This window comes from Drosophila obscura, unplaced genomic scaffold, assembly GCF_018151105.1.
Source record: "Drosophila obscura isolate BZ-5 IFL unplaced genomic scaffold, ASM1815110v1 contig_5, whole genome shotgun sequence".
Lineage (NCBI taxonomy): Eukaryota > Metazoa > Arthropoda > Insecta > Diptera > Drosophilidae > Drosophila > Drosophila obscura.
Genome location: NW_024542839.1, coordinates 114002 through 141500, shown reverse-complemented (window position 1 = coordinate 141500; position 27499 = coordinate 114002). Strand labels below are relative to the sequence as shown.

Sequence of the window (27499 nt, the reverse complement as noted above, 5' to 3'; positions counted from 1 at the left end):
GTATTATTTCGAATTTCGTTTTGTTCGCTTAGAATACATTGACCCTTGCAGCGGTAAGCTAATTATTGCGCTCTTTAAGCTCTTACAGCTTACAGTTCTCTTAAGTTCACGTTCGTGCAGTACAATCGTCGTAACTTTGCTCCCACAGCTTCGTGGTCATCTAATTCTCTCATTGGTGTTGTCCAGCTTGTCGTTGTAACGAGAGCTGATCATCCGGTCATATATTGTGGATAAATTGAAACATCGTTCGCCACTCAGTTTTCGGGTCGAATGCTTTTTTTAATTTAGGTATTCGTGTGCGTGTTGACTCTGACTGATTTGGAAATCGAGTGCGATACGCGCATTAGAATTACGGTGCTCATATTGGTTCCAACTGGGTTCGAGCTTAGTGTGTCGAGCCAAACTTGTGTTGGTTGCATACGCTTAGCTTAGCGTTGCGCGCATTGCAACTCCAGACGTCCGTTTCGTAGCGGATCGAACGTGCTTCCAACTTATAAAAGTTAGACACAGCCAACTTTTGTATTAAATTAATCAACATGTCTAAAGATCGTAGTGAAGAGATGTCAACTGGGAGCGGAATGTGTGAAAGCACGAAGCTCACCAAATTGTATGTGAGGTTGGAGAAGATAAGCGAAGATATAAATCGAATGAAGATAGCATTTGAGGAGGGTTAAATTTCGCTGGATCCATTACAAATCCAATGTCGTTTGGAAATATTGAACTCCTATATTGACAAAGCAATGGCCCTGCAGTCTAAGATCGATGTACTAGACACAGATAATTCGGATAGGGTGCCGTTGGAAGAAACGTGTGTGATTACAAAGGCTCTGTACATGTCGGCAGCGACCAGCAGAGCCCCTCAACCACACGTAAATTCAACACTCCAATTTGCCAAAATTGAGGTTGCCGAAGTTCAGCGGCAAGCATGCGGATTATAAACAGTTTATTAGTTTGTTTGAAAGTTTGGTAGATTCCGACCCGTCGTTGACCAATATAGAGAAGTTCAACCATCTCATATCATGCTTGTCCAATGAAGCCTTGGGAACCTTAAAGGCGTTATAAATGTCAGATGCCAACTATCCAAAGATATTAGAAAGTTTGAAGAGGGTGTACGACAGAGTCGCTTTTATCGCTAGGTGACGAGCGAGAGGTTTCTAACGCCATGATAATACATCTGCTGTTATCTAAGGTGGACCCATATACAGAAACAAAGTATGAGGAGCAGCTTAACTATGATGAGCTGCCTTGCTGGTCGGATTGTGCAAACATATAGAACCGTAGGCACCAACACCTTTCGTCAGAGGAGTCATCCAAAGCAAGAGGCAAACCGAAGTTTGACATGCCTTGCGCAATCGCTGAGGTTGGCAAGGGTCAACCGTTGCTTGACAGTGACATCTGTAGGCAAGTCAAGCTCGGTTTTGTAGCCGATTTCTGGGTTTTTAGCAGCATTACCAATCAGCAGCCTGATAGAAGTCTGCCAATTAAGCATTGGAACATTACTGCGAATGTAGAGTTGCCAGATCCAGCGTTCCATCTACCTCAAAAGGTAGATATGCTGATTGGAACAGACTCGTTCTTCGATCTGTTGTGCACAGGCCAAATAAAACTGGGTGTAAGGGCACCTTTATTGCAAAAGACTATTTTAGGATGGGTAGCTTCAGGTGGGTGCAGCAAGCTTCGAACTGGAGATGCCGCTTGTTTCGTCGCAACCTACTCACCGGAAGAAGAGTCTTTGTCTCAAATGGTCGAAATACTTTGGGAGATAGATGCAACGTAGATTCCAAACATGTTCAAACGAATTCACCTCGGCGGTTTATGGGAGGTCAAGTCAAGTCAGCGAAGCTCCTGATCGTGCGGCAGATCGCGGACGCCGCGCTCACGGAGAGCAAGGTGAGGACCGTGTTGGCCGAGGCCATCATGAACTCCAGGCCGCTCACTCCAGCCATCACGGATCCAAACGACGGAGAGGTGCTTATGCCAGGCCACTTCTTGATCGGGCAGCCCCTTCGCTCGCTGCCGCAAGGGTTCGAGTCAGACGGACGGAGCAGCTGTACCACCTTTACCAAGAGGTGGCAACTGGCAGGCGGTTCTGGCAGGCCAACATTGAGGTCAGCGCTATGGGCCGCCGCAGCGGTGGATCACCGGCAGGATCACCAGCGTCGTCTAGGGAGCGGACGCCAAGAACAGAGTAGCCGAGGTGCGGACAGGAGGGGGCGTTATTAGACACCCAATGTACAAGCTGGCCCTTTTGCCGATGGTTTGAAGCCCGACGTGCGGTCGTTCAAGGCGGCCGGAATGTCGCTACACCATATGGTAGCCAATAATTAATAATAGTTAATAGTTTATAAGCAGAAAATAATGAAGTTTATATACAACTAGCAGACCCGCGGGCTCTGATGCTTACTAATTTAATGTTTAGGAATTCATTGAAATTAAACAATGACAATTTTGATGTAATAACATATTTCATTTTTTGCAATGCTTTTTAATAAACAAAATTCTTTGTTCTGCCGTCGGTACAATGAATAATTAATGCCAAAGATTTGCCTACTCGTGAGCACGCTACATACAGTTGACCATGTGAAAATACCGGATGCTCCAAATTTAAACAAAAAATTTGCAACCACTGTCCTTGTGATTTATTATATGTCATAGGAAAAGCAAGACGAATCGGAAATTGTAGTTGTTTGAAATCAAATGGCATGTCAGTCGGAATCATCGGAATTCGCGGAATTAAAACGTGTTCACCACAAAATTTCCCAGTCAAAATAGTTGCTTCAAGTAAATTAGTCATAACTTTTTTCACAGCAAGTTTTTTACCATTGGAAAGTCGTGGTGGATTATGATTCCGCAGCATAATTATGGTGACTCAAACTTTTACTTGTAAATAGTATGGCGGCAATCCAGGAAAGTCCAATGAATTTAGAAATTCGACTGGATAATTTACAACATCATCTTGATTGATAATTGTATCAATGGACCTATACGCAACCATTTCTCCTGGGATGGAATTCAAAACGAGAAGGAACGTGTGAGTTACTTCTGGGGACGCGAATCTACTTATACCCGTACTCAATCACATATACATTTTTGAGCTTCTGATTTCTTAGAATTTTAGAATTTAAAAAAAAATTTGTTTGATACATCTGTTATCTACATATACAATGTATATTCTACATCTAACATGTAGATTATAGATGTACCATTTAGATTCTACATCTCCTCCGCCAGGGGTTGCTCGCGCACTGAACGCGGCAGAGTGTGCGACCGAGAAAGAGAATGAGTTGCTTGGTCGATGTCAGGAGGAGGCGGGGGAAGCAACTTGAAATTAATTTCTTCATTATGGCTATAATTATGATCCGATCTGATTGAGATTCGGCAATCTGGTAGATATGGTCTACGATACTGCGAGTTTAGTTTTATCGTGTCTTTAAAATTGTGTCTGCCACAGATTTTCGTCATTTGTGGGGGCGGAAGAGGGCGGGGCGAAATTTTTAAATACACTTGTAGCAGTGGGATATCACATGAGTCTGAAAACCAAATTTGGTTGCCCTAGCTCTTATAGTCTCTGAGATCTAGGCGCTCATCGTGAGAGACAGACAGACAGACAGACATGGCTATATCGACTCGGCTATTGATGCTGATCAAGAATATATATACTTTATGGGGTCGGAAACGTTTCCTTCTCTGCGTTACACACATCCACTTTTACCACAAATCTAATATACACCTTAACTCTTTTTGAGTACGGGTATAAAAATAGATGCGTTAGTCTATTTGACATCTTTATTTGTTCCGGCCAAAATTGCTCTTTCAAGCAGTCATGGTTTCTATAATTTTGTAGAATATTTGGAAGCACACTCTGAATCAAGTATTCCTTCGATGAGTCAAAGTGCAAAAATTAATTAGAAGCGTTATGAAGCCAGAATTCTCAACGGAAAGTATGCCATTACCAATGTCTAACAGTTGTCTGGAAAACAAATCTGCTGAACATAATTTTGCAATTGAGCACGTACATTTTTTGTCAATCTAAATGTTTTGACAGAGCGCCACAAATTATATGTTTTCAAACACATATTAATTTTATCAGCGTCAGTTCCAAGTTTGACTACAGGCAATGTTTGTGCCTTTGTGTAATCGCTTCCAGTAACTTCTTGTTGGCTCATCCCATAGAATAAGAATGCATTGCTGCAGCACCCTCGCCATTGCAGATCTTTTTGAAATATTGTATGTAGGATTATCGTTAGCCTGCATATTCAAGGGTAACTTAAGAGCAGTGTGCGCCGTGCGACCGCCATCCAATAATGTGGCAGCGATGCCAGACGAAACCAAAGCCAATCCGATTCTACCTTGTGCTCGCATGGTACCCAAAATAATCGAAATGATAAACGTTTTTCAGGTACCTCCAGATGCATCCAAAAAGAATAGTCCACCATGTTGTTCTTCGACAGCTCGCAATATTTGGTCGTAAACCGTTCTTTGATTGATATTTAACTGTGGCTCATTGTTTTGCACAAGCGCATTAAGCTCGGCATGATCATACTGTTGTTCACGCTCCAGTTCTTTATTGAAAAGGTCGTGTATATTGTTCAAGAAATGATTAGAGTCAGGTGTCAATCAATTAAATAATGTGCTCAATGGTTGTAGTGGGATGCCCAATTAAGGCAATTTCACATTACCACTCGCACAGCAAATCCCATCTGCTTCACTTTTAAATTTTAATGCCTGACAATGGCGACAACGGTCGTTCATTGGACCAATAAAAATCTGCCTATGAGAAGCGTAATCGGTGGCACTATTGTACGCGAGCGCAACACCTTGTAGATTTTATATATCACGACGTTCATTTGCAGTTGTTGTTGAATCATTGTTCCGTTTATTTGAACGGGACCTTGCTGTACGTAAGCGATTATTGCGAAGTGTAGTGTCTTGGCTACTTTCACGGCTCCTTGAAGCCACAACTTGTAACGACATTTAACTTTAAAAACCACACTGGTTGGTTTAAAACGCACACATTTTCAAAAGCAACAAATATACAGGGGTGCCACAGAAATCACTAGTGAAATTGGAAACCGCGCAGAGGATTTCCTCTTAAAAATTTCTGCCGTGTCACAGAATTCCGAGCGATTTTGTTTTTCTTATAGCCTTTTTACACTGGGCGCGTCTGCTATCGATATCGGCATAGACGCAATGAAGCAGAAAAGGCGTTTACATTGGAAGACGTGCGTCTTGAATTTGGATTTGGGTGTTTGATGACAAGGAAAGATACACAAATTTTTGAAAATCAACAGTATTAAGCAAGACGTCAGGAAAATGTACGAAAAAGAATTGATTCTCATATTTAAATATTATTTTCAGACATTTCATTGTAGAGTTTGTAGGAGTTCTTCTTCAAATTATGAAAACCACCGAAGTTCGTCTCCAGCAGTGTCTTAATGGCATCAGGTGGTCAGACAAATTTCATATGATAATAATACAATCAGTTTCAAGTATTTTATTTAATGACTTTATGTATATTTTCACCTTTTTGCACAATCATACATTTTTAGCGCCAAAATTTGATTTTTGATCTACAATTTTTTGTTGTTATTAGTGGTGATAGTTGCGCTGATAGGCAGAAAATCCCAAAAATTAGCAAAAGCAATCGAATATATCGAATAGACGCACATGAATCAGAAACTGACGCAAGTTTTTGACACCACTAGGGCCCTATGCTTAACCTATGTAAAAAAAACTGCGTCTCCGGCAAGACGCAAAGAAGCATGTTTATGTTTATGTTTATTTTGATTTTTCCTAGTGCTACAAGTAAAACTTATTTTTAATGCACTAGTCACAGAAGAGTTATAGTTACAATTACAATATTTACTCTTATTTCTAAACAATATTTGACATACATCAAGTTTTTAGTTTTATGTGTTATGATTGTAGGTGTGTTTTTAAATTTTTCCTAAATTGCGTTGGGTTGCTCAATGACTTTACATGATGGGGAAGCTGGTTCCATATGCGAATTGCATTTATAAAATATTGCCGTTCTGAATTCAATGTTTTGTATCGAATGCTCTTTATGTTGTTGGTTCGCGCAGAGTTAGCGAAATTAAGTTTCTGGTAAAGGTATGCTGGTTCTTTAGTGAAAACTATTTGATGTAAGAAAATTAGTGTTTTATAGTCCATCCATTTCAAAAAGTCAAGTTCAAATATCGTAGAAGCTATGTCTGATATTCTGTCTCTCCTCGTCAAATCGTAAATGTATCTTGCTATATCATTATATGCTACGGTCAGCTTGTGTCTACTCCTAGAGTCGCAATTTCCAAATACCTCAACGCCATGCAAGAGAGCAGGAATGAGGTATGCTTTTGCAAGCATCATGCGGGTTTGGGTTGGCAGAAAGCGTTGCGTAAATTTAAGTGATCTTAGTATTCCATAAGTTCTTCCTGACGCTCTATTAACTTGGTCGACCCATGTTAATGATCTATTAATCACAAACCCTAAGTTGCTTTCCCTTTCGCAGTATTCAATCGGTGTGTTACCAATTTGAAGCCGTCTTATTGCATTCATATCCACTTTCGTTTTGTTTTTATAAATAACAAGACATTTAGACTTCATAGGATTGAGGGAAAGCCCAATAGCATAAGCCCAGTTGCTAATTTTGTCGAGTTCCCTATTACTCGCATTTATACAATCATTTAGTTCACATAGAGGTCGACTAACATAAAGTTGGACATCATCTGCATACATATGACAACTAGACTCAGACAAAACAGATGGCAGATCGTTAACATATATAACGAATAACAATGGTCCAAGAACTGATCCTTGGGGTACACCACGTTTAGCAAATAAAGACGCTGACTTAGCAGTTGTTGTGACAACTGTTTGACATCTATTGCACAGGTATGAGGTCATTAGTTTTACAGCCGTTGGAGAGAAGTTGCACTCATTGTGTAGTTTTTCGACCAGAATTGCATGATCAACGGTGTCAAAGGCCTTGCTAAAGTCAAGTAGTGTCAGGAATGTTATTTTGCCCTCATCCATTTGTTCTCGTATATCCTCTACTATTTTTATAATGGCTGTTGTACAGCTTCTATTTCTCCTAAATCCAGACTGATTATCATTTAGTATTTTGTGCTCTGTCAGATAGTCACTGATCTGTTTTGCCATTAAGCTTTCAAAGGCTTTCGATAGCATTGGGATAATTGAAATAGGTCTATAATCTTTTGAATTTGATTTTGGGATGGGTATGATTTTAGCTTCTTTCCATTTTTCAGGGAACGTTGACGTCATTAGAGCAGTATTGAATATATGGGTAATTGGCATTATAATATATGGGAGTATAAGTTTGAGAAATTTGGGGTTCATATTATCTAGACCAGTTGCGGTGGACTTTATTTTCAAAATACAGTCAAGGGCATCTCTCGGACTCACGCTGATAAAGTTAAAGTCTGGAAATGTATGACTGGCAGGTACGGAGCTCAGTCTTGTATTGTTTCTAGTGACAGGCACTGGAGGTTGCGAAAATTTTATATTTAGTTCTTCAACATTAATATTTGCTTGGGCCACAGATTGTTGTTTCCCTATCCCTATACTTTTTATTGCTTGCCATTTTTGTTTAGAAGTGATTGCTTCGTTAAGTGTTACTGTATAGTACGATTTTTTAGCTTCGATAATTCTCTTTGTCACATTCTGTCTATTTTCTTGGTAAATTTTAAAATGAGTTTCAGTCTTGTATCTCTTCCACTTATGATAAGCTTGGTTTCTTTTTTTAATTCCTAGTTTTAGGTCATTTGAGAACCAAGGATTTGCTTTTCGATTGGCAGTTGCTCTCTTTAGCGGAACATTCTGATTAAAGAGGTAATTAATATTAAACTGAAGCTGGTCAAGTTGAGTGTTAACGGATAATTGGTCATATATAGAGTGCCAGTCAAGTAGGTTAATGTCAATGTCAAGCTTTGCAAAGTCAATATTTTTGAAGTCTCTGTAGAATATGGGAGGGTCATTTTCGTCAAGATTAAAGTCATAGGTCAAAAATAATAAGTCATGTTTTGAATATCCAGGTACTGAAAGTTGATCGTATAACATTATCTTTGTTTTAACATTCACAAAAAATAAGTCAAGTAAAGTATTTCGGGTTTTTGTATAGTGTGTGGCCACCGTAGAGTTTACCAAGTTCAGTCCTAATGCTTCCATATGTTCTGTCAAGTGACTTTGTCTGAATATATCACAGTTAAAATCTCCAGTCAGAATTATATCAGTATATGTAAGGGATATGTCAGATATTTTAGTTGTCAATTCGGAATAGTCAATGTTCTGATTAGGTCGATAAATGCATCCTAGTAGTAATTTATTTGAGCTTTTTGTGTCGATCAGTTTTACAAAAATATATTCGAGTTCACTTTCTGGGGGCTGTTTGCAGACAATTTTAGTCAGGATATTTTTTCTTGTGTAAATTGCAACGCCACCCGCATGGCCAATACGATCTGAACGAAAAACATTGTAACCACTACATGCAATTAACAAATCACTACATTCAGAGACGAACCAAGTTTCAGACACACAAATAACATCTATTTTAGAATCGGTAAACATATATCTGAACTCTTCTATTTTCTTTGGCAGGCTTTGTGCATTAATATGGCAAATTTTTAGGCCAGATCTTTGCTTCACCAGAATTCTTAGCAAACCATGGGTATTAGGATTTATGCTTTCTGTGGAATCACCCATTTTAAATGTTCAAATGAAGTAATATTCAACAGCGCAAGAACAGGAAAAAATCTAAAAACACATCTAAAAACACATATTTTAATTAAAACTACTGGTAAAGTATTATTAATTTTACTTGCTATCATTTCTGCGTCACTGCTGCTCTCCTTCTTGATGGCGAAAGGAACAAGTTGGTATCATGGAAAGGTGGTTCATGTTTTCTAGAACAATGATTTCACCGTTTTGGCTTGCCCTGACATGTACTACTCCTCTTCGCGTGAACACAGCCGTTAGTTTCCTAGCCTTTTTCAGCTTCATAGCTTCCCTGAAAACCAAATAGTTTTCCTTCGTTAATTGCTCGTTGACATAAACGGGGGCCGGGGAGTCCAATCCAAGTTGCTGGAGGGTCAGTGTTTGCTGCGTTTCGCGCCTTAGCGTGCCAATTGCTCTGAGCAGCGCAGCCTTATCACGTAAGTGATCGAGCTTGACGATTATTACCGGATCAACTATTGACTGTGGTTGGTTCCGTCCTTTTCCCATGCGGTAGATGTCCTTAATGGTAGGCGCTGGGGTTAAATTTAAATTGAAGCATAGGGTGTTGAAAATATGCTTCAATTTTTCGCCTTCAACAAAGGGGACACCGTGAATGCGCAAATCGCAGGCGATGTTTGCATTTTCTTGCACAGATAGCTTGTGACTTAGCTTAGCTTCTAGATCGGCGACTCTTTGCGTTATTCCTCGAGCCTCGCCCAACTCCTTTTCAAGGAACTCCACCCGGTCGCTAAGCTGCTTTATTTGTCCAGTTAGAGTGCCTATTTTTTCGGCTAATAAATCACATAACCGATTTTCGCACTCTTCCATTTTTGTTGCAATGAGATCCGTCTGCTCCTTTAGGCGTTTGTCCAATAGTTGCAGAAGGCTTGGCGACAGAGAATCAGCTTTTTGTGCTGATTTGAGGTCAGTGTCGGTGTTTTCACGTACTCGCTTAGTAACTGGTGGCATTTCAAACTTCTAACTGAAAAACTGCTTGAAAGTTGTAACACCGATACTGCTTTGCCGATCAACGGATCTGATGTGGTGAGCGAGCGCCCTCTGGTGGAATTTGTGACAAGCTTTTCCGATATCTGTATCAATCGCTGGACAGCTGTCTAATGTTACCTCTAATGCAAAGTGCAATTGTTTTCTCCTTCACACGCTGAGTGAAAAATTTTTATTTCGCGCTTTTTCCTCGTCTCCTTTCCTCACGTGAGCCAAATTTGAGTGATTTTAAGATGATGGATTTCGACAAAAATATAAAGTTGTTTTTATCCACGGCCCGGCCAGTTGGAGAGTCGGTGTCAGTTGTCGGGTGTTGGTAAGCACCTTATGCTTGGATTTTCCAACAGCTGATCTTTTATTATTTGCAGACTTCTTGGAAAAATGTATGCATTGGCGGAGCTCGGCACTAGCACGTCTTTCACAAGTTACTGTTTACTGTTTACATGACGCAGCCCCAATGTAAACAGCCTATTAGCATTGTCACAAACCAAATTCTAATTAAGGCTAGGGTTGTCACCTTTCAAGATTCAATTCAAATAAGGTTCACTTTGCAGTTTTATTGATTTTATCATATCAAAACAATTGGTTTTTATTTTTTATACCCGTACTCAAAAAAGAGTTAAGGGGTATATTGTATTTGTGGTAAAAGTGGATGTGTGCAACGCAGAAAAGGAAACGTTTCCGACCCCATAAAGTATATATATTCTTGATCAGCATCAATAGCCGAGTCGATATAGCCATGTCCGTCTGTCCGTCTGTCCGTCTTTCCGTCTGTCCGTCTTGATGAGCGCCTAGATATCAAAAACTATAAGAGCTAGAGAATCCAAATTTGTTTTCCAGACTCATGTGATATCCCACTGCTACAAGTGTATTTCAAAATTTCGCCCCGCCCCCTTCTGCCACCACAAAGAACGAAAATCTGTGGCAGACACAATTTTAAAGATATCGTAGAGAATGCCCATATAGCCAGAATGAAGAAATTAATTTTCAGTTGCTTCTCCTGCCTCATCCTGACAGAGACACGCAACTCAACTAAAAACGCAAACGCAACTAAAAAATCATAAGCTTTAAAAAACTGACTGAGTATAAGTAGAGTCGCGTCCTCAGTTGTTTTCTCAAACTACTGCTAATTTAGTTCATTACAATTACCAGGTTTTGGTAAAATGATCGCTATGCTTCTATTTGTGCTGCCATGGGTCTGCACTTAGCCGAACAGGGGTTTTTGACATAATCGCAATGGCAATAATGTGTAGAAATGGTTTGTTAGTTCTGTTTTGGCATTTTGAAGCGATGCCACCTGGTAGAACTACAAATGTTTTCACAATTCGCACAAAAAGTGTGCACATGTTTGACGTAAAGGAAGTTTTACTGCAATGACCAAGTTTTTGTAATGCTTAATTAAAGAAAAACAGAATGCTTTCAATATAATTAATATTAAATATCTTGCTCCGAATTCGGCTTAAAAAAGGTGGCATTACTGTACTAACTTTAAAAGTCCGAATCGCCCTTGGTGGCCACTTCGGACTGCAGCGGATTGAGCGCGGAATCGTTAAATGAAAATTCAGTCAGCGGATTGGATAGTGATTTACCAAAATGCTTATTTTATAAACTTAACATGTAAAATGTTAAATTATTTGGATGAGGGTTAATCACCAATTGAACAACGTTTATGGGAAAGTAAGATTCGAATCGATTTAAGTGTGTTTATTGGGTGTATTTAATCAAATCACTGGATAAATTGTTAGTGATTTTGATTTCACTGAAAAATCAGTGTGTGTCACCGCAGAATGGAATTGAGGTGATTTTCCAGCGGAAGTGATTTCTGTGGCACCCCTGATACTTACACAAATTGCAATTTTTTTAGAAAACAATTTTTCACACAAAAAGTCATAAAAAACAAAATCTATTTTATTATAGATATTTTATAAAATGTTCTGTTCTACAGAATGACACAAAATCAAATGGAATAGGCACAAAATGAAATAGGCGTTCCAACACACATTTTAAGACCAAATTTGAGATGTTTTGTTGATTAATTTTTAATTTTCGAGGAAATTATTTATAGAAAAGTACAAACTTTTGTATTGAAACAATGCCACATATTCTGGCTATCGTTTACCGCATGATATTTGGTGCAAACATTGCGGAGGAATGAAATGAAATAGGCGTTCAAACACACACTTTTTGACCAAATTTAAAATTTTATTAATTTTTAATTCTTGAGGAACCTATTTATAGAAAAGTACAAATTTGTTTGTGCAAACCAGGCCACATTTTCTGGCTATCATTTAAAAAAAAAGCAGCATGCAATTTGATGTACGCGTTGCGGAGATAACCGCTCACACACAGATTTTTTTCTACAAATTTATAATATAGATTTAATGTAGTTAGTAAGTGATAGTTTTGAAGTCCCGCCACTGTATCAGAAGCCAAGCAACATGTGAGAATAAAGCACTCGTAAAATTGACTTCGTTTCGCACGGTTCATTTCTTTGATCGACTTCTATCGCCGCCTCAGCTTTGGTCCGTCCCGCTAATCCCCGCGTCTCAAGCCTAAGTAAAGGCATCCGCAATAACTTGCATTATCGGTTCGGAAATTCTTCAGAATCCATTTAGTTCCTGCACCGACAATTACCTAAGACCTTTAGCTTTTAGTTGACATATGTACATATTTGCATAATAAGCAATGGGTTAAAAGTTATTAAGCAAAAACAAAACTATTTGTACAACCGGCACCTCTCCCTTATTGATACAACTTTGATGCAAATGCCTTAAAGCACGTATTTTTGTTTAAGAACTGTCTCGGCACTAGCTGCATATTAAGGTCTCATTTATTCTGTCTTGACTTTCAATGATTTCTGTTGGTTGAATTTAAGGCAATCACTTGGAAAATTCTAGTGTGCATAATTTTTTATACAAGTATTTAATACAATAACTTCAGAGCGCAACTTGACTTTTTAAACTATTTAATTTATATATTACCGAAAACTCTTTTGCCAGAAATTTCTTACCTCCTTGCTCATCCAACATAACAATGCTTCGCATTCCAACTTCCGCGCTCTAAATAGAAATACATGTTCATTTTGAAATTAGTAGCATACGCCGTAAATAACAAAAAAAAAAGACACTATATTTTTCTTAATTTTATTAAGAACATAAGTACAATTTTGAAATTCGGCATGCCGAAGATTTCTTGCGACTGTGTAGATTTTGTTTTTACTTATACATTTACAAAAAAGTTTTTTTAATTTTCTTCAGTTATTTTTAACGGACTTAAGTTAGCAGGACGTGTTCCTTTTAAATTTAAAACTTCGAGCACCAGCTGCATGTGTAAAATGAATTGCCATTTTTCACGTGCTCTCTAAACTTCGAAGATTTGGAAGTTTAATGTTCATTTTAGCCTTAAATATACTTATGTATATAATAGTCTCGTAATGTAATTTAGTCAACGTTCGTGGATTAGAATCTTGTCGGGCCGTCATTGATGCGTCCAAAGATTAAATGTTCTTATTCTTCTCCTCCAATAAGCTACTGTAGATTTTATATTATTTTTAAGGTGCCATGCAACCATATCTTCAAAACATGATTTGCATTGAAGAATACGTAGACGCATTACGCATACTACCTTCATTGATTAAACTAAAGTTTATACCAGTACTCGAAGAGTTAAAGGGTATATTAGATTTGATGTGTATAACGTCTCCGACGTTTCTTGATCAGCATCAATAGCCGAGTCGATATAGCGATGTATGTCTGTCTGTCCGTCCGCCTGTCTTGGTTGAGGGCGACTGTAAAAGCTAGAGCAACCAAATTTTGTTTCCAGACTCATCCACAATTTTAAAGATACGAGAAAACTAAAAGCGCAGTATCGTAGAGAACTATATATTATGGTTAAAAGGAAGAAATTAATTTCTGTTGTTAGCCCTCCCCTTCCAGAGCTGCAGCCGCTACTACTTATTCTCTCTCTCGCTCACACACTTTGCCTCGTGCAGTGTACGTGAGCCCTCCGGCAGAGAGATGTTTAATCTAAATTCACATGTAGATGACAGACGTAGAAAAAAAATGTAAACAGGTAAAAATTAAAAATTCTACATAAATCATAAGCTCACTATAGACTGACTAAGTATGGGTATAAAAGTAGAGTCGCAGCAACTGCAGGCACTCAAAAAGTTCCCCTCGTTCTCTTGAATTGAATTGGAATTGTTAAGCTAGTTTTTCTGTTACCACTTATAAAAATGTTAATAATAATCAAAGTCAAATGACTAGGATTCACGATCTTCAATGGTATTAAAATCCTAAGTACCCGAATCTATCCCTCCTTTCCTAATTACGTTAACTAAACATGCCCAATCAAATTTAAATAAAATAATGAATTTCGATATCCTAGACCTTTTGCATTTTTCAGTTTTCAAGTGGACTCCAGGAGTACTGGTGAGACAGTGGGAAGGCGTAAGTCGGTGGATTCAGAAGCCTAAAACAGATTAATTTGGTATACTACTATGAAAGCAAAACTGACAGCGTATCACACGGAACCACCCTGTGCAGATAATGTAAAAATGTGGTGTGAGTTGCCATTAGAAATAAAATAATTTGAGTCTGCTGTTTAGACTATTACGCAGATGTCGCGTGTCGCTGTTATTTCACATAGTTTAACAAAATATTTCGAGAAAACATTCAGTGAAATATGGCAAAACAATTTGGGATTGAAACACTAATGGACAAATTAGCACAAATTCAAATTCGTCCAAAAACTTTCTTAAATTTTCTCGTAAAAGTTCGCAAAAGCCAGAGGAGGTCTATTATACATTATAAATATGTATATGGATTACATATATAATTTCCATGAACACAGCTGTATGTAGAAGATCAGATATATAAAATCTTTATCCCTCGTGATCACTAGTGAAAAATATCATAAAATACTAAATTTTTTAAAAAGGTTCGATTCTATAATGATCTTATAATGTTCTTTTATTATGCTTCTAGAATGGAGAGAGCATTATATGTTTATATACAGAGATAAAGACGATCATTAATACTTTAATTGCCTATTCAAAGTTCATGCCTTGGACCATTTTCAACATTTTAGATGGATATGTTTAAGATCCTACCTTCTTATGACAGTGTGTCCGCGCCATTATAATTTATATATATCTTCCTTCTGCCGCCCGCAAATAAGTACACTTCACCATTATATTAGTTATTTAGTTGGGGATGAGGGCTTATTAACAATCCAAACCAAATTTAATTATAAAAAAAAGACCCATTTTCAAGATAATTTAGAAACAAAATTAAAATATATATATACTGATTGGCAAAAGCGCCTACATTCGTTGGAATGGCTTGGCTCAACAGATAAGCCGAAAGTCATATGCATTTTACCGAATACTGTAGGAACTCGTATAAAAAATATAAAAAAAAGTAAACAAAATAAATTTTGTTTGCATAGTGTATCGATTTTTAGCTTCCAATGAAAAGTAAATGATTATATTTTTATCTCTTTAAACAAATGTTTATTCGTATAAGCGTATAATATGTATGTTATATTATTGTGATATATTGTTCTGTTAGCAGTGGACTCACCTCCTTGATCATCAAGGGCTACAAGTGTACGTATTCCTGCTTCCTTGCTCTGTTGTGCAGCAAATTGGAATGTAAATAATTTTCAAAAGTGTATCAGTATAAGTCTGTGTTAATATTGTTTAGTTATGTATGTATATAATTAAATATATATATATGTTCAAAATTCGATAAACAGAATATATTGACTTTTAAAGTATTTAAAAAAATGTTAAAACCTAAAAAACTGTTTGACTCGTATAAATGTATGTGAATGTAGTACGCTTTTCTACGGTTTAACAGAATACGAAGTAGCATCATTTCACTACCGAACACCATTTCGCCGCTTCAAACCAAACAAACTGTTTTTTTTTTTTATAGATTTCGGGCTTTAAACATGCTTAGTGATATTTTTTTTTATGTAGCAAAACTTTTTTTTAAATTTTTTTAAAAACTGGTATTTTTAAGCTTTTTTGAATTTTTTAAATAAATTTAAAGCTTCCAATCTGTCAGAATAAGTCGATTTGGTTCAAAGCGGAAAAAAAAGTTCAGTTTTTTCGTGTAGTGTTATTAGAGGGGAATGGCTAGCTCCGGTAAACCGAAGCTTAAATACTTTGAAAGTTTATTGAATTATTTTTAAATCGTAGAAGAGCTTTTAAGAGCTATAAGATTTACATTAGAAGTCAGTGGAGAATAACTTTAATATGAGTAGTTGCCGCTTTTTTCCGACTTTAAAAAAATGTTTAATCGCTCATACCATCTTCTTTCTACTGATGAATCGACAAAGCCAAAGGAAGTCAAAATTATGATAAGGAAACAGCTTGATTGCAGTTAACTTTTGTGTTCTTTTTCTTTCACCAACAGAATAACTCAACGGACTTATGCACAGGTTAATGTAGAGTTCGTTAAGTCTAAAATACGAACTCAACAAATGTCGAGCTAGTGGCCGCCAACAGTAAATATTATTGCATAGACTGACTGCCGCTACCCAAACCTTAGCCTTCTCCACCGCTTCTCCTCCTTTTTATCAGGATTACCCTTCCACTTCACACTCTCTGCACATTACACATGGTTATTCAGGCTACGTCGATCGTGACAGTCCGAAATAAAGCAATCAACACATTTTGGCCAGTTTTGACTCAAGGTGCTAATCTTTTCTTATTACTGAGGACCTTGCTTTCCTACCCGTAGAGTAGAGTCATGTATTAACTTTCTTGGTATGTATTGATAAATAAAATTCTCAAGTTTTCTCAGTAATATGAACCACTTTTGCTTGTCAGCCAAACGGACATAAAAGCATGTGGGGAAAAGTTTTAAACTAACAAATGCATTCGGTGTGCACCGTAACCCTTAGCAATTGAGTGAGAGAGTCACGAGCGAGCGTTCTGACCTTGGCGGGGGAAAAGTGAGGCATAGTCAATCCTCGGCGAGAAGTGTGAGATTTGAGAAGTGTGCGCTCGAATTAACCCAACAACAGAGGCGAGCGGCCGTTATGGCCAAATAAATTAACGACTTTTCAGATAGGATCATGTTGCAACGAATTAAAGGATTTAATAAGGGAGGGGAACGTAAAGCGTGACGGGGTATATCCAACCACTATGAACGAAGCAGGCAAAAGCACAGTACCGCTTTATGTTCATTGCTATTCTTTCAGAGCCAGAAAGGGGACCGCTGCATCGGTACGGATGAACGAGGGTGCAGCGTAAGCATGCTAGAGCTCACTGCGAGCTTTTTTGTTTTCTTTTTATACCCGTACTCAAAAAAGAGTTAAGGGGTATATTGTATTTGTGGTAAAAGTGGATGTGTGCAACGCAGAGAAGGAAACGTTTCCGACCCCATAAAATTTATACATTCTTGATAACTTGATTCTTGATAGTTAGATAGATAAATTCCATATTCCATCCATATTTTTAAAATCTTTAAAATCTTTTAAAATTTAAAATCGTCATCTGGTTTTTTGATGAATGATGCTGTGACCTTTAATTTAGTTCTGAACAATGGCCCAGATTTTGATCCCTTCGAGAAACTTAACGGTAGAATCTTCAAGATGTATCATTGGGAAGTTCTATGATAATTTTCGGAGTTATTAAGTCAAAACTAATTGATTTTCGTCCCAATTTTCGCTGTTCAAAAACAAGTTGCTCAATTTGAATTGGTTGGTGTGTGGTGTGTTTCGAAGTTTACCAAATCTTGTATCTTTTTAGGGTCTGTTGTCCGGGGAAACAAAGTCCAGTTTGTGGTTTTCTTTGATGATTGATCTGTAGAATTGCTTTCCTTTAGGATTCACTCAGTCTCCTGCTGTTTTAAAACGCTCCCCTAGAAATTGCAGAAATCCATGAACTGACCTTCAGTAATTGTAAAGCGAAATGAACAGTAGACAATGGCAATAAGTCGTAAGATTTACATTACTGGATTGTACATGTAGCTTGCATATCATTTGTGGCAAGCCCCATATGTATATTGTGTTTGATTAACCATGTGCTTTTCCATTCGTATGATCTGAACCATAGAAAAAATAGCTCCGTTATGATAAAAGTCGAGAGCATGCTCTTGAGTGATCTTTATTTGCTCACAGGGCCAGGCTAGGTAAGCTTTATATGAGAATGAAGAGTATATAATTAACGTTAATGATAATAGGATTCTCCTATTCTAAAACATAGGTGGGGTGATAGATACTACTCGACCAAATCGAGCTTTGTTATCCTCAACCGACTTTTTCTGATAGATTAGGAGCTTTACATTTTTTTTCAAGAATTATGGTTTTTCTTACCGCACAAAAATCATTATTTTGTCCTTTGAAACCTTAATATTTACTAGATGGTAAGCTAAAACCACAAAATGCTTGGGTTCATATTTTAGCTGGAGCAATTAGCTTTTCAGAATGGAAAAGTTCTTTGCAACCAAATGTAAGTTACTTAAGTAATGTGAAAAAAAGCGCTACCTTTCAAAAAAGGTTATGAAAAGAAATACCAGTTATCAAAAACTCTTTAAAAATAAGATCTGCCATAAAAAAAAGCACCAATAGCCATTTCGCATTGGGGACCATCCACCATCTATTTTTGGGATGGTCCGTAAGGATTTGCCGTTCCAAAAATTTCCCAGTTATTCCACCATCCATCTGGGATGTTCCTAATTCGCACGTTTCTGTGCGGAATTTTTTCGATAATTTGACATTTGACATTCACAACAAAAAATCTGAATTCACTACGAAAATGTAAACAATGACAGACAGGAAAATGGTAAAAAAAAACAACAACAAAACATCTGATATGTCAAAATTGTCTCAGATACACAACTCTGTTTGTGGACTATCCTCTGGAATCCTCTCATTTATGAATACTCTGCAAAACTCAAGAAGGATATTGCACACGCTATAGGCTGACAGCCTTCCGACTATTCTTTACTCAAAACAAAGAGCCCAAAGTATACGGCTGTACATAACTTAGCTTTAAAAACGCCTCGTTGTTTTTGGGTACATCTTTCTCCCAAAATGTCCCAAACCGCTTCTCAACACACATAAAATATTATATTTCTATTTAAAACATTGATTGGATTTAGTATAAGCAGTCACAAATGACCACGCTTCAGTGTTTTCAAAACAGATATCCACTCCAATAAATTCTCCTCGTCAATGTTAGCCGCATTATCATCATCCATGTCCAGCAACATGATTAGCTTGTGCAAGAATATGTTTTGCTGCTGAATCACATTCACAACCATTGCAATGTTATTTACATTCGTTTTAATTATAAATATGAACAATTTTTCACCGCACGCAATTGTGAGCATCAGCTGTTTTCACATCTTTCAAAAATTCCCACCATTCCCCCGGGATGGGCTCAATGTGCAGAGGGCATAAGAATGTTTAAAGTCCCAAATCTATCGAAAAAAATTTGGTTTAGTTCGAAGCGCGGAAATGGTGTTAGGTAGTGCCATTGAACATATGAGCATAGTATTGACACGTTTGACAGGAACAATAGTTGTTTAAGCCTAGTACTCAGATCCAAAAACTGTTTGCTAGCAAAGAAATGTCATATATTCTTCTAGCGACCAGTGTGTTTTATTCGCTATTTTTGCGCTGATATGGCACCGCTTTTTCACATTTTGTTGTGGCGGACTCTGGCAAGAGAATTTAAGGGCAAACAAATTTTAAAATGTCGCTTAAACGCAAATATAGTGATTTATGGAATCACTTCGACGCTGTAAACGAGAAAAAGGCCAATTGCAAGTACTGCAAGTCGGAACTGAATATGGCTGGATGTTCCCAGAGCAATTTGACACGACATTTAAAGATAAAACACGCAGCTTCTTTAGAGATGGTTGAACGGCAAGGAAGTACTCAGGCCAGTAATTCTGCAGCAACAACATCGCAGCAAAAAATAACTGCATTTGCCCAAAAGCCAGCCAACTGCTCATAAAAGTGAGCAATTAGAAAAACAGCTAGTGCGAATGATTTCCAAAGGACACCATGCTCTCCGGATCGTGGAGGAGCCGGATTTCAAGAAGCTGATAGAGGATGTTTCGTATTGTCCTGGATATAAGATGCCCACACTTAAAACGCTGTCTAATGTGCTTCTTACAAATATACACAGTAAGTTAAGTGCAAATGTGAAAGAGAAGATGGGATTAGCATCTGCAGTTTGTCTCACTACCCATGAATGGACATCGCTCACCAATGAAAGTTACATGGCTGTACCCACGCATTTTGTAGATAATCTTACAATCTACGTATATGCTTGCTTGTGAAGAATTTGGTGAGAGGCACACAAACCTCAATATTTACTCTTTTTTCCAGGAGGTGGCAGCTGAATGGAAAATTGAAAATAAAATTACTGCTATTGCATCAGATAATGCTGCTAATATCGTATCGGCTATTAAATTAGCAAATTGGCGCCATTTTGCATGCTTTGCCCACACTTTAAATATCATTGTAAAAAAGCGATAGGACCAATTGATAGTGTGAGGGTCAAAGCCAAAGCAATTGTGGTATTTTTCAATCCGGACTCAAGAAGCTCAATGATATCCAAAGCCAATTAAAGCAGCCTGAGCTCAAGTTGACTCAAGATGTGCCTACACGTTGGAACTCAACATACAAAATGTTTCAGCGCCTGTCTGTTTTTAAAGATGGAGTTATGGTGGTAGTGTCACTTCTACGCCCAGAACTTGCACTAGCCCAGGCAGAATGGGAAATGATTGAGGGTGTATTGCCGATGCTAAAGCCATTTTTTGAAATTACAACTGAAGTCTCTGCCGAGAATAATTTCACCTTATCAAAGGTTATTATAATGGCCAGCTTGCTGCAGAAATCAATTGCCAATAGTATTCCAAATAATGAGGTTCTCAAGGAAGTCGTAGAAAAACTGAGAGAGGCAATGATCGTACGGCTTGGCGATTTGGAGAATAACATTTTTTATGCGGAAAGCACCATACTAGACCCAAGATTTAAACGAGAAGGAACGTGTGAGTCGTTTCTGGGGACACGACTCTACTTATACCCGTACTCAGTCAGTATATACATACACTTTTGAGCTTATGATTTTTTAGAATTTTAGAAAAAAAAAAAAATTTTACATTTTACATTTTTTTGCTACATATGCTATCTACATCTACATATAAAATGTCTATTATACATCTAACATGTAGATTGTACATGTTCCATTCATATTCTACATCTCCTCCGCTAGGGGTTGCTCGCGCACTGAACGCGGCAGAGTGTGCGAGCGAGAAGGAAAATGAGTTGTGTTGTCTCGGCGGGAGGGGGAGGGGAAGCAACTGAAAATTAATTTCTTCATTCTGGCTATAATTATGATCCGATCTGATTCAGATTCGGCAGTCTGGTAGATATGGTCATTCTCTACGATACTGCGTTTTTAGTTTTATCGTTTCTTTAAAATTGTGCCTGCCACAGATTTTCGTCCTTTGTTGGGGCGGAAGGAGGCGGGGCGAAATTTTGAAATACACTTGTAGCAGTGTGATATCACATGAGTCTGAACACCAAATTTGGTTGCCCTAGCTCTTATAGTCTCTGAGATCTAGGCGCTCAACAAGACGGACAGACAGACAGACAGACAGACAGACGGACAGACGGACAGACAGACATGGCTATATCGACTCGGCTATTGATGCTGATCAAGAATAAATATACTTTATGGGGTCGGAAACGTTTCCTTCTCTGCGTTACACACATCCACTTTTACCACAAATCTAATATACCCCTTAACTCTTTTTTGAGTACGGGTATAAAAACGGGGTCTTAAATCCGAAGAATGCTTTCAAGAAGTAGTTGCAGCTCAAAAAGGTAAAATCGCTCAAACAAGATTGGTTGAAAATATTGCTGATGATCTGACATCCAAAATCGAAACAGACAAAACTTCGCCAACAAAATGTGGCATTTGGGACGAGTATGACAAGCAGTTCAACCAAGGTAAAAAGCAAAGCAACAACGCGGATGATGCCATGATAGAGGTAGATAAATACCTAGAGGAGGAGTACCTGAATAAAAAGCAGGACCCTTTGATCTGGTGGGCACAGCGAAAAGATTTATATTCACGATTAAACAAACATGCATTAAAAGTCTTCGCTTGGTTGCCACGTCGTTGCCATGTGAGCGCCTATTTTCTGCCCCAGGAGAAATAGTCCGCAAAAGGAGAACGCTTTTATTTCCGAATAAGGTGGAAAGTCTTATGTTTTAACATAATAATATGTACAAAATATTTATAATAGGTGTGTATTATAACTTTTTATAACTTTTGAAATTATAATGGACAACAAAAGAATATATAGGCTGATTCGTAGTTTCATTCGTCTCCCGAGGAGACCGACGGCTCGGTCAGAGAAATCACCCAAGTTATACTGGTGCACATCAAGCTGGATCGACGGGAGGTTCAAATACCGCTCCTTGTCCTACCGAACATGTTGGGACAAGTTATTGTCAACATAGACTTCCTATGTGCCATCGAAACGATGATCCAATACGGCACCACGCTGATGGTGCCACCTGGTGTGGTGGTCGGTGTTTCGGGGGTCATCATCCTGGTTTCCGCGTCTGGGCAGAGAGCTCTGTGGATATGAGTTCGATTGTTGGCCCCGACCAGCCTGAGGTTAGCGTGGCTGTTTCACTAGTTGCTAAGCTGTCGCATTCTTGCTGTCGTTGTCCTTGTTCGGTGCTTGTGGTCTTAATTTTTCCGTTGCGGATCCTGTGCTTGCTTGCTTTGTTGCTTGTCTTGGCCCTATGCTTCCTGTGTCGAATGCCGGGTTCAAGTGTGTTTGTCTCGTGTGTGAGATCCTCGTGGATCCTAGGACGCGGGTGCTCCGTAGTGACCGTGGGACTCGTTTACGCGGTTGCTTGTTTGCTTTTGGCTGGTGGTAGCCTCTAATTCGTGTTCTCCGTTGTGGGCTAGTTCTTTGTGTTCGTTACGATTGGTCTTGGTGTCATGTTCGATTTTGCGGCATTGGATGCCGTATTCGTTGTGGTAGGTCGTGGACGGGGGTTCTCTGCGGTTTGCTAGGGTTTCTTGTTTCGGGGTTCGGCGTCTTGTACGTGGATGGTAGTAACCACGGGCGAAGTGGTATGGGGCGATGGTCTCGTATCAGCGGCTCGTCACAAACAGCGGAGTGTTAGCGCATCCACGCTGGTCGGAAACCAGCGTCTCCACGTCTCCATTCATTTACTTGTGCACGTTCCTCTTGATCGACGTGTACGTCGTCCAAGGTTTGATCGTCTAATAGCAGGCATATCGAGTTTAGAACTAATATTCGACTATGACAATGTCTCTTAGCCTACTTAGCAGGCATTAGTCTAGCAAATAACTCAATTCGCCTACTTCCATAAAAGGAACTAATACAAAATCACTTTTTTCGTGATCGAAGGTTTTTCTTCAAAATTTTCTTTCTTAAAAACATTCTTCTGGCATATACGAGCAACTGAACAAAATTTGAGACATACGACAGAGCCGTTCTAAAAATTTGTTTTTCCGCTATCGATGGTAAAAACCTTCTTCTTGCAAATACGAACAACTGAATAAAAATTTAAGCCCAATCTACACAGAAGTTCTCATGTGATGATGCATTTTTATCTCTCCATTTTTATATATGTAAGTAAGGGTTTTCTGAGTAAGAAGAAGAATATGACTGGGGGAGACTGCGTGTGGGTAAGAAGAAGAAGAAAATTGTGGGTGGTGTGTGTGTGAGTTAAAGAAAGAAGAAAAGGCACAGAAAATAAAATATCAAGTATTTTATTTTAGAAGGGGTGGGGGAGGTGCTTTTCAGAGACAGCAGAAGAAGATGAGAGTAAGTCTGTAAGTAAGCGAAAGAAGAAGTGGTGCAGAATATAATAGAGATATACGGTTTTTATCGGCCGCCTTCAGATATTTTATTTTCTGGGCTTTTTCTTCTTTTAAGTTAGCGAGGGAAGAGCAGAGTTGAGGAGGGGTGTACGTAAGAGAAATAAAAAGAAAAGTGTTGGGGTTAAGAAGGTGTGTGTGTGAGTTAGAGATAGAAGAAGAGGCACAGAAAATAAAGTATCAAATATTCTATATGACAAGGGGGGTAGGGTTGTTCGTCAGAGTTAGAAGAAGAATGTTGCGTGGTGGTAGGGGGGGTTAGACAAAGAGGAAGAAGAATAAAAGGCACAGAAAATAAAACATCGGTATGTAACTGCTGTACTAATAAGTACTACTTCTAATAACATTACAAGGATGACAGTGTGAGATTCTTATTCCAGGCTGGGGTATGCATCAGCCTGTCCAGGATCTTAAATCACAAAGAATTTGTAATTTGCGAGGACTTTTGGAGGACGGGACTGGCCGGGCGCTAAAAATCACAACACTTTTGGTTTTTTTGTTTTATGTTATGTTTATGTATTATCTTTACTCTCGCTTGAATTTTTACGCGACGTGTACGCTGACCGACTGCCCGCCGAATCTGTTCCTGATGGCTCATGGACTGCTGTGATGGCGGATGGACTACCCTATTTCCATGCAAGCAGTGCCTTTTATGGATAGTCGGGCCATCGATTTTCCCACAAATGTCTTAAACCGGTATCTCATTGCTACTGGGAATTGGGAAGGGAATTACATATATTGCTGAATTATGACTTATTGGTCCGCGCGTGCAGACTGGTGGATCGGTAACCGAGGGCTACCTAATCATCAGCCCTCCAGCCAGTGACCAATATTCTCTGTAAGGGGAGTCGGAGACTACTGGCGGGCTCGCGCGTGTGATTGGATTGCCCGGTACCCGAGGGTTAGCTAAGGCAATCGCCTCCCAACAAGTGTCCAATGTCCCAGGTGAGGCGATGGGTGTACGCCTATACCGTGGGAAAGGAATTTCATTGGCACTTAGCGTTTTTTCTTCTTTCTTAAGTTTTTATGGTAAGAGGGAAATGAACATGTTTTCAGAATATACTGTAACGAACCATGAATCGCATGGTTCATCACAAGCAGTCGATGCAACCAACGCTACTCCCAGGTGAAGATATCAACACCAAAGAATTCAAAGACGCAGCACAGGTCGAAAGATATAAAGACGTCGACCAAAGAAACAAAGAAAAGCGAGAACTCCGCACACGCGCGGCAAATCGACGGAAGGGCGCTGGCCAAGATTATATAACCAACACCCACCACAGCAAAACCAAGTAACTAAAGCTCTCAAATGACGAGGTCAACAACCTACGAAATGAAAACTCAGCACTCGCGCCACCAAAATCCACGAAAATGGGAACAGCAAGAGACAAATTAAAGAAAAATAACTACCAACCTCAGCACACGCGCTGCACACGGGCCATCGAACGTCAAGGAAATGCGATCACCCCACACAGCAAAATACAACCAATATCATGGAAAAGTGCCGATCAACACATTAATGCGAAACCCGGCTCGGAGCAATGTCCCATACATAGCAGCACTGGCCCTATCAAGAAAGGGAAAACGCTATATATATCTGAAGTCTCCCTGTATTAAATGAGTTCGCAAATCGGCAGTTCGCTTTCGAGTCGATAGGCAGTCCATCAGCCATAGTCAATCGGCAGTCGATCGGGAGTCCATCAGCCATAGCAGTCAGGCAAATAACAAACACGCCAAAACGGTGTTTTCGCTAACCGTTCTATTTCACTTGGCGGCAAAGTTCCTGGTTTTCCCAATAAAGTCCTCGTGAATTACAAATATGCCTGAGATAGGTCCTCACAATACATTTATTGGATATTATTTATATTATTTTTCTATTTTTTATTTTTATTAATATTTATTATATATCAATGTCATCAATGGTATCCTTTATTTTTGTGGACTACGGAACCATGGTTCGTTAAACCAGTATCAATGTCATCAATGGTATCCTTTATTTTTGTTGACTACGCAATTCGTATTTTATCATTCATTTCAGTATCAATGTAAAAATATGTATATACCCATTCCGCGGTGCCACACACCGATTTTTCGCTGATTTCAAATCGCACGCAATCAGCGGTCGTTCGAGCTTACCACTTAGTTTGATTCGGATTTTATTAAACCAAATTCGTAGTAAGGTATTTAATATTAATTAAATTTATAGAAATCTGTTTTTTTTAAATTAAGCATTCAAAAAAAAGCCTATGGTAGTTAACCTTCCGTTACCTCAAACATTTGCGTACTTTTTATGCAAATTGCGAAAACATTTGCTGTCAGCTGTAGTTCTACAAGGTGGTCAAACAGAATAAACAAACCACTTCTAAACAATACTGCCATTGCATTTATGTTAAAATAACTCTGTTCGGCTAAGCGCAGGCCCTGTTAATTGTATTACTACCCGACACCATTTTTTTCGCTTCGAACCAAACCAATTAATATATGCTTATAGCCTTTTCACTCTGACGACCATCCACCATCCATTTCTGGGATGGCCCGTAAGGTTCTGAAGATTTCCCAGTTACTCCACCATTCATCTGGGATGTTCCTAATTCGCACGTTTCTGTGCGGTATTTTTTCGATAGTTGTCAAATGAAACAATAAATATTTGACATTCACAACAAAAAATCGGAATTCACTACGAAAATGTAAACAATGACAGACAGGAAAATGGTAAAAAAAAAACAACAACAAAACATCTGATATGTCAAAATTGTCTCAGATACACAACTCTGTTTGTGGACTATCCTCTGGAATCCTCTCATTTATGAATACTCTGCAAAACTCAAGAAGGATATTGCACACGCTATAGGCTGACAGCCTTCCGACTATTCTTTACTCAAAACAAAGAGCCCAAAATATACGGCTGTACATAACTTAGCTTTAAAAACGCCTCGTTGTTTTTGGGTACATCTTTCTCCCAAAATGTCCCAAACCGCTTCTCAACACACATATAATTTATATTTCTATTTAAAACATTGATTGGATTTAGTATAAGCAGTCACAAATGACCACGCTACAGTGTTTTCAAAACAGATATCCACTCCAATAAATTCTCCTCGTCAATGTTAGCCGCATTATCATGTCCAGCAACATGATAAGCTTGTGCAAGAATATGTTTTGCTGCTGAATCACATTCACAACCATTGCAATGTTATTTACATTCGTTTTAATTATAAATATGAACAAATTTTCACCGCACGTAATTGTGAGCATCAGCTGTTTCTTATGGATGGTGGATGTTGTCAGTGTGAATCAGTGTTTCACATCTTTCAAAAATTCCCACCGTTCCCCCGGGATGGGCAATTATATAAGGTGGTCTCGTCGGCTGCCGAATCGTTCGGGTTTGAGGACCTTAACGTTCAGTGCGCGCTCGCTTGTTGTAGTGAAAGGTTGGGTACAGACAAATTTTTGCGGAAACCTTAACCCTTTTGAAAAAAAATGACATATTGCCGCAAGCACGTGCTCGGTGTAAAATTGATAAAGGCACCAAAATGTGTTGTGAGAAGAGAATTGTGGGAGAAATCTCTAGGCTGCAGCCTGGGAGAGAACTCCAAAATTTGCGAAAGCCTTTTTAAAGCTTCGGAGTGGAAGTCAGCTCCAAAAAAAGTCCAAGTCTTTAAAAGAAGGCGCTTGAATGATGATGCTGTTCCGGAAAGAGACCCAGAGCTCTATTTTATTTTAAGATTATAATTTTTTTTAGAATTAAGAGTCTCAACAAAAAAATATCTATTCAAAAACAAAAACAACGCTTAATTTCAAATTCAAAACTATTAAAAATTAAATTATAAAAAACACATCAACTCCTTTTATTATTTTAAGCCC

At 38.6% G+C, this 27499-nt stretch overlaps 1 protein-coding gene across 4 annotated transcripts in view; it reads right to left on the bottom strand.

The window, feature by feature from the left end:
* The window catches only part of LOC111077553 (synaptosomal-associated protein 25), a 182815-nt gene that overhangs the window by 112018 nt on the left and 43298 nt on the right, over positions 1–27499 (bottom strand). For 3 of the 4 annotated variants that reach the window (XM_041595337.1, XM_041595334.1, XM_041595338.1), the window contains exon 4: positions 15318–15366. In XM_041595337.1, coding sequence (XP_041451271.1) covers positions 15318–15366 — 49 coding nt within the window. Of the gene's footprint in view, positions 1–12745; positions 12795–15317; positions 15367–27499 lie in introns of all 4 variants that reach the window. The other variant, XM_041595335.1, reaches the window with a different exon arrangement.